At 27.0% G+C, this 8,978-nt stretch overlaps 2 protein-coding genes across 2 annotated transcripts; both read right to left on the bottom strand.

Annotated features, from left to right (window-relative positions):
• Nucleotides 1-871: 871 nt before the first annotated feature.
• Nucleotides 872-2,649, bottom strand: LOC128962016 (protein white-like; the record flags this gene model as incomplete). The annotated part of the gene is made up of 8 exons (XM_054308336.1): nucleotides 2,538-2,649; nucleotides 2,403-2,451; nucleotides 2,067-2,328; nucleotides 1,887-1,988; nucleotides 1,591-1,804; nucleotides 1,383-1,504; nucleotides 1,078-1,176; nucleotides 872-1,003 (listed from the first exon to the last, which is right to left on the bottom strand). Coding segments are annotated over exons 1-8 (1,092 nt in total), but the record flags the coding sequence as incomplete, so codon positions are not given.
• Nucleotides 2,650-3,053: 404 nt separating this feature from the next.
• On the bottom strand, nucleotides 3,054-6,492 carry LOC128962015 (protein white-like). Its single transcript, XM_054308334.1, has 13 exons — nucleotides 6,432-6,492; nucleotides 5,946-6,156; nucleotides 5,841-5,889; nucleotides 5,374-5,635; nucleotides 5,194-5,292; nucleotides 4,919-5,132; nucleotides 4,721-4,848; nucleotides 4,395-4,664; nucleotides 4,178-4,309; nucleotides 4,002-4,094; nucleotides 3,794-3,929; nucleotides 3,589-3,694; nucleotides 3,054-3,366 (listed from the first exon to the last, which is right to left on the bottom strand). Exons 1-13 carry the CDS (start codon nucleotides 6,468-6,470, stop codon nucleotides 3,054-3,056), a joined length of 2,052 nt encoding a protein of 683 aa, XP_054164309.1. The 5' UTR covers nucleotides 6,471-6,492.
• Between the last annotated feature and the right edge of the window lie 2,486 nt (nucleotides 6,493-8,978).

Below are 8,978 nucleotides of genomic sequence, written 5' to 3'. Positions count from 1 at the left end.
GCCAATAGTTAATGCTAATAATAGCCATAAGTCTAGTGCAAAATGAGTTTTATCGTAATTGAAAAATCCTAAAACTGTTTGACCATTGGGTACACAAGGAAAACCGTTTTGTAGGCTTTCCACTAAATTGCAATCTATATTATTAACATTATGCCACTGATTCAACATAAAAGCTTCTTGGCTATAGTAAAACAATGAAAAATATTTGATCCAGGCCAAATAGGGATGTACAGTGCTATAATTTTTTGAATTTTATATTTTATTATAATACAGTAATAATAATACTCAACAAAATAAACTTATTTATAATTTACCGGATATTAATTAAAAATCCCGAAAATAACAATAACGACATTTGCAGTACTGGTGTTAATATTAGAGCCATACGTATATTAAAACTTAAACACGATATCAAATAACCTAAGTTTTTGAATATAGCAACAAAATTATTGGTGTATTATTGAATATAAATAAAAAAATAATAAATAAAAATTGATAAAATTACCAAAACTGCTTGCACTGGTAGCTATTAGTACACATATAAGTACACACCAAAAATAGTCTACAAAATTTACCATCAAGTTTGTTAAATACGAAAATATTAACAAATAAATAATTGGTACCAATAAAGTCATTGGTAACTAAAGTATAATATAATGTGAAATATAAATAATAATAATACTAACTTTTTATAGTAAAAATTATATAGTTTACCTGGGCTAAAATTTTAGACAAATAATAGGCGCTTACACTGTACATACCGTTTCCATGATCCCGATAAAATATTGGCAATTCATTGTAAAATGTCTATATAATAACGAGAAAATAATATTATATTATTAAATTTATTACTAAAATGTATAGTACATACATGCATTACACCAAAAACGCTCAGGTAGTTCACCAAATCGATGATCATAAATATGGCACCGTTAATGTTTTGCATGTTTTTATTACTAATCTCAAGATTGCCAAATACTAGACCTAAAAATGATGCCGTAATCTGAGTTTTATTACAAATAAAATAAATTTATTAACACTTTTTAATAAATATATTAAATATATTGTATTTATTACTGCAGTCAATACTATACGGAGCACTGTTATCCTGGGCTCTCGTATGGCTGTTAATAATGATACCCATAAAAGTGTATTGAATTGTGTCCACCAATTGGTCTTATATATGTAACTATGAGTTAATTTTTTCCGATTATAATTATTATTGCTATCAATGACAATGAATTCATCAAATTGATTATAATGTAAATTATTTTGTTGTTGTTGTTGTTTGTTATACATCTAAATATATTTTTTTTAAATATTAAGTTAAAAAATACATTATAATTATTGTATTATTATAATTATTTTCTTTATTATTTTACCTGGATATAATTTATTGATTGTCCAGTTTGTAAGATAGATAATTGTTTAATATAAAAATCAGCAGGATTATAATTTTTAGGACATATGTAGCCAAACTTAGAAAAATAGTTTAAAGCTTTATCTAAAAATAATAAAAATATGTTTTAATTCAAATAAGAAAGTATTCTGATGTTTGAATTAATTTTTTAAAAAAATATTTATTTTTACCTTTCGGTCCAAAATAAGCTAACTCTCCATTCATTAACAATAGTAAATGACTGAACAGTCCAAACACTTCAGATGACGGCTGATGTATTGTACAGATGACTGTCCGACCCGACTGTGCCATATCACGGAGCACTTGGACAACATTGAGCGCCATAAACGAGTCCAATCCGGTGGTCGGTTCGTCACAAAACATAATCGACGGATCAGTTAATAACTATTAAAAAAAATTCAGTGAAATAAAAACAATTTACAAATTTACAAAAAAAATATTGAATTATATACTGTATTATAATTACTTCCAAAGCAAATGCTAATCGTTTTCTTTCGCCACCAGAAATGCATTGCTGACCAGTAAATGGCGATTCAATCATTGTGTTGGCACATACATCCAGATCCAACTATTAGCACAAATAATATTACTTAACAATTACAGTATATATACAGTATATATTAAAATAAAATTATTAATTGCCTACAGCTCTCATAACTTGTTTGACACGACTATCTCTGGCCAGTGCCGACATTGACCCATTCATACGTAATTGTGAATGAAATGCCAAATGTTCGGCAACGGTCAGTGTTCCGATAAATTGGTAGTCCTGTTCAACATAAGCCGATATCGATCTAATTTGATTAATATTTGCCAGATTATTGTCTAACATAACTGTCCCCTGGACAGTATAATTATGTAAATATCTATGTGCTAATACATTTAATAAAGTTGTTTTGCCTGAACCACTAATAAAACAAATTATTTGTTGTTATTATCAAAAAATTATCATGCACAATTTTTTGTTGTAATGACTTATTACCTGGCACCCATAATAGCCAACATGTGTCCACTGTTTGCATAACCCGAAACTAATTACAAAAAAAAATGATTATTAATTTTATGTAATATTTGTAAACTAATTTATTGATACAAATTTAAAACTATATATAATTACCATTATTCAGTATACGAATCGGGTGTTTATTATATTTTTTCAAATAGGGAACAGGTATTACTGCCAATGGTTTACTATAAACATCAATGTTATGCCACGATATTAACGACATTGTTTTATAATGCACTGTACTCTACAGTAAAAAATAATACTTTAAATATAAATATATTTTATGTAAATATCTTTATTATAATATATTTTATACTATATTATACAAAAAATATTTGTGTCAATAAATTCCATAAAAAATATGCAAGTAATTAAAAACAWTTTTTTTTGAAAAAAATTTAAATAAAAACAATAATTTTTTTTGTATTAAAAAATGTTTTTATTAATCCAGATTATAYTGATCTACAAATTATTTTTAAAAATATATTAAATTAAATAATTTAATAAATAAAAGATTAAAAGTTTATTAAATTTTATTATTTAAAAAATATTTTTTAAAAACTCGTACAAAATTATCAATCATAATCAAAATTGTACCAAAAAATAATAAAATACTAATAAAATTAATTATCGCCTAAACATTGCTTTCAATTTGGCGGTCAATCCTTCACCGGACGAGCTGTGCAACAGAAGAGTATAAGCCATAAATCGGAGACAAACGGTCAGTACAATCATTACACTGATGTTTCGCCAAAAGTGGTCAACACTGAAGTCCATCGATTGGATCACTTGGTCTCCCGACATGAGTCGCGAACACTCGCACAACTGGTCACTGTAATCAATATTGTCGACGCCATCCCATTGGTTTATAACCAGTGCTTCGTTGCCATAATAAAACCATGAAATATATTTTATCCAAATTAGATAAAATGGAATTGAACTAGATCAATTATTGATTATATTTTCAGAAAAAAATAAATAATTACCGTAAATAAAAACATTAAAACAATAATATTTGTTTACTATACTACTAGTTTCTATTAGAAATTAAATTACTTATATTAGCAAAAAAATAATATGATCTAGTACATATATACTATATATACAGTAAATTGTAAAATTACTAATAATATTCTATAACAACAACAAAATATATATATACTCAATATTGTTGAATAGACCACCAAAAATCATTAATGGTATAAGTAATGGTGCCGATAGCATCAATGCTGCAGTTATGTTGTGCGTTATCAGTGCCATTAGATATCCTGATTTGATTGATATTTTTTTTATATTTTGGTCGAAAAAATTAACAAATTAGTTAATTATCACTAAATAGACGTTTTTTATAAAATAGTTAAACAAACCGAAACCGCAGGCAATATTGGCTGCCAATAGGCATATGCAGACACACGTCACAAAACGATAGAGATTGTTGTTTAGGCCGACCATAAAGTAAAAGATCGACACAAACATCAATGGTATTATCACATAAATAGGCAACTATTATGTATAAATAATGCAAATTAGCTTAAATTTTTCAACAACAAAAAACAATAATGTTTACTACTATACCTCTGCCAACATTTTGGTTAGAAAATATGGACTAACCCGATATACATTATTACTGTGTTCCCTATGAAATATGGGCACCTCCTTACAAAATGTCTAAATAGTTTATCAAAAAACCAATCACAATAATAAACCATAAGTTATTTTTACTAATTGATAAATTTAATGACAATACTAACATTTACTGTACCAAACAAACTTTGTAGATTTAAATACATCAATAGCATCCATAGGGCGCCGTTAATATTGCGGATACCCTTTTGGTTGAGCTCCAGATGCAAATAGATGAGTCCCATCACTATAACTATAAACTAATTTAATAAAAAAAAAACAATTTAAAAATATATTAATATGAATTGTTTTTATGAGTGATTTTATTTATTATAAAAAACATACTAATGTGACTAAAATCAGCTTAAATATGATGGGATCGCGATATGTTGTAAGTATCGATCGGTATAGTAGTACCCAAAACTGTGTGCACCAACCGCTCCGATAGACGCGACCATTGCTTTTAAAACTATTATTATTATTAATAACGGTACTACTGAATGGATTTGTGCCCTGGGATGAGCTGCTGTCAGTATACATAGCACTATCGGCTCTACCGGTTCCCGGCATATACTGATTGGCGTACCAACTGTCACGATAACGATCGCATATAAACTAAATAATTATTTTATTTGTAAATAAAAATAAATTAATTATTTTTCAAAAATTACATTTATATGTTCCTTAGATTCGTCTTCACTGCCGGGAACTACAGCTAATTGTTTGATATAAAAATCGCTGGGATTGTAGTTATTAGGACAGCTGTATCCCAAACTTGAGAAAAACTCCATTGCCTCTCCTAAATGGTAAAACAGTATTTTTATTTTAAACTTACCGATAATTATTAATACTGTTTATCAATATATTACCCGCTTTTCCTAAGTAGGCTACCTTTCCATCGGCCATAAGTAACAAATGATTGAATAAGAAGAACACCTCAGACGACGGCTGATGTATCGTACAGATGATTGTCTTGCCATTGGCTGCCATATCCCGGAGCACTTCGACAACATTGAGGGCCATATACGAGTCCAATCCGGAGGTCGGTTCGTCACAAAACATGATTGACGGATCAGTTAATAACTGATCCAAAAAATAACCATTTTTTTAACAACCAACCGTTTAATTACAATTTTTTATATACCTCCGATGCAAACGACAGGCGCTTTCTTTCTCCGCCGGATATACCCTTTTCGCGCTCCGGACTACCAATCTTAGTGTTGGCGCATTTATTTAGACCTAACTATTTATTTAAACARACAACAAAAATAAATTTCCGTAATTAGGATTATAAAWAAATWAATAAACATTATATTACTCATACATCTAATAATATTTTGTCGACTCTGGCTTTACGTTCCCTTCTGTTTAATGATGGATCCATCCGTAGTTTAGACTGAAACCACAGGTGCTCTTTGACTGTCAGTGTACTAATGAAAAGGTCGTCCTGTTGTACGTAAGCCGATACGGCACGTATGCCGTGCTTGTCGATTGCCTGTCCGTTCAATCGGACGGTGCCTTCTAGGCTTACGTCCGATACGTTTCGCTGAGCCAATGCGTTCATCAGAGTGGTCTTACCGGCGCCACTGTAGAGGAGGACAAGTATGATATGGTTTGTCATTATTTTTTTAGACAATAATAGTTTATAACATATATAAATATGTTGTTATAGTAGCGTAAATCTATTATATGCTACAAAATATTTAATAATTTACATTATGTTAATAAAAATATTATAAATAATTAGTACTAATATATATATATATTAGATATCACTATTATATAACTAACCTTGATCCCATAATAGCCATTAATTGTCCACTTTTAGCTTCACCAGAAACTTTTAAAAAAATATCATTAGTTTAATTTTTATTTTATAATAATTATAAATAATACCATTTTTAAGTATATGAACACTTGGTTTCTTAAATCGGTGCAAAAGTGGCAATTGTTTACCATTGGATGTCTTGTTGAATACATTGATATTATGCCACGATATGGATACCGGACCAGTTATGTCAAAATCATTTAGACTACCGTATGYGGGACTGTCCGATGATAGGACCAGCTGTTGGCGATTGCTTACATCAAAATCATAGTCATCTGACTTTACCACACAAAAGAAAAAGCAATAAAAAAAATTATGGCTTTTATTATCAGATTTTTATTATAATTATGATTTTCACTTTCATTATAATAATTTTTTTATGAGAGCTGTTAATATAATATGATATAATATAAATAATATTAATTGTATAAAATAAAATTATGTAATTTGTTTTTTTATATTATTAAATATGATTAATAAATATATATATAGATTTATTAAAATTTATTATAATTATTTATAGCTAAAAAATAAAATTAATGTCAATAACATACAACATATGATAATAAAGGCAGTGTATCGCTGTTTTCCATTGTTTGGGTATATTATTATTTTTTTTTAATTATTATTGTCTATTATCACAATTCAATATCACATATATTATATTTATACAGGTATCAATACATTGTAATGCATAATACTGTATTGAAATATAATTATTTAAAAAAAACTTTTGCACTACACCTGTATTAATAACTTATTATATATTAAATAGTTATCAATTTAGTGATTATAAAAGTTATGAGTTTTGTTAGGTTACGAGACATCCAAACCCTAACAATACAGTGATATTACAGACAAACTATGCAATCATATCTAACAATAAATACTAATTTATATCATTTATTAATTAAAGTCAAATTACAATTTTGTTATTATTATTATTATTATTGTTAATATTATTGAAAAATATTTTAACGTTAAACAATTTTTTAAAGTATCACATCAATGAAAAAAATATTTATTTATTTTTTGGCAAATGACATTCAATTATTATTTATCAATTGAATAATAATAATTTTTATATTCTGTATAATAGTAGTAAAATATTGTTTGACACAATAATTATAAATAAATAATTTGAAAAATATATATATTAATTATTTAAAATAAATTTAAATAATAACTTGTTATACACTGTAGTTAAGAACAGGCATTACAAACTATAACATCATTATTAATTTATCAAAAAAAAACTAAATAAAATATATGTCTAACAAACAAATATAATTAATAATTACAATTAAAGTGTATATATAAACACATAATTAAAATTAGTACTGAATAGAAAATTGATTACAATTATAAATGTGTAGTCTATATGCAGACAAAATAATAATAATAATAATAATAAATTTGTCAAATTTCATCTATGAACAGTAATTTACTATTTATATATACAGATAAATTATTCACCTTGGTTACTATTGGTTATAAGATTAGTTTAAGTTTTATTATCCAGATACTATTGTTTAATAATTATATATATTTGATTAAATTATTGAATATTATAATTTTATATGTGCAAACTATTATATGAGAACATTATTTATCAATTTCAATTATATATTTTTTTTAACAGTAAAAAATTATTACATTTTATGTTGTTACGACACGGTCAGGGATCTATGGTGATCCAGCCAACTGTGCCAATTGTTGTCTACGGGTAGTCAACTACCGTGTGGTCGGTATGAGACCGGTATTTAACTGGTGAGACACAGATAGATCACCCAATAGGTCTTAGGAAGACTTCTCAGATGATAGGTGTGATCACTGTGCAGCTGTGGTAACCAAGTGGTGGCCAATTGATGATCCAAATCCTTGCACATGACAATCAGGTAGCGATAATACTATCGGTAAGTAGTTATCAATCGGTAAGCGTTGGCGATACTAATCGGTATAAGAATCGGTATAATAATCGGCAGAACTCTTGATGTATGACAACAATGATAATGAAGTTAAACAAAGTTATAAGTGAAACACTTTTATTGTAATTTAATGTGAATTAAAACAATGGATAAAATATCGGTAAAAGTTATGATAATTGAGAGCACGTGTAGTGCGAGTACAGTAGTAAAGGCTGAGACTGGGCTGAGATATACAGTGGCAATGACTGTGAGGTGTGTGATGTACTGACTGACTGACTGAGAGGTGTATTGACTAATGAATACAGTAGTTGTACTGTATTTATAGTGGAGTGATATACAGGTAATGAATTGTAGGGAAAGGTAGTCATTGGACTATTTGAATATAAAACGGTTGTAGAGTTGATGTGCTGGACATTGAGGTGCCAGTAATTGGTGTCACTGACCAGGATATACAGGTAATTGGTTAACAAACGGTAAAGTAATACAAATGTAAATATAAAGATTAGCAAATTATACAGAAATAGGTATTAAAATAGGAATTCAATACTAAATAATAAACTAAGTAAACGGTAATTGAAGGACATATGGATGTCTTCAACAATGTATTAGATTATTATATTAGATAAAAATATATATACAATGAATGTACAATAATATTATATTATATTATAATAATTTATATTAAGATTGTAAAAACAATCTTAATGTCGACATTATGACATAAACATATTATTAGTTGATAATGTAAAAATTTAATTAAAACATACAATATATTCAATAATAGTATACTATTATAATTAACTTTTATAATACAAACGTAATATACATAAGTATATGCTTTAAAATTATATTGAAGTACATTATTGAACTGTAAATAACACACACAATAATACACTATTGATAAAACTAAAAATTGATGACATGCTGTACAATGTATACAGTATTTTCATAATTATAGTTAACATACATTAACATTACTTATTTAAACAATAAGTATCATATAATGTATAAATAGTTAATTAATTCAATATAATTTGCATGTTTGTGTGTATTTGTATATACAGTATAATTAGTGGATCAATGACAGGCAATTTTAAATAAATATAACACAATATCAATTAATTTTATTTTATTTAATTATTACCTATTAATGTTAAATGTAGAAACATTGAA

This window comes from Oppia nitens, unplaced genomic scaffold, assembly GCF_028296485.1.
Source record: "Oppia nitens isolate AA-2021 unplaced genomic scaffold, nextdenovo-longstitch-racon4-pilon3 scaffold62_pilon_pilon_pilon, whole genome shotgun sequence".
Taxonomy (NCBI): Eukaryota; Metazoa; Arthropoda; class Arachnida; order Sarcoptiformes; family Oppiidae; genus Oppia; species Oppia nitens.
This window is presented reverse-complemented; position numbering and strand designations above follow the sequence as displayed.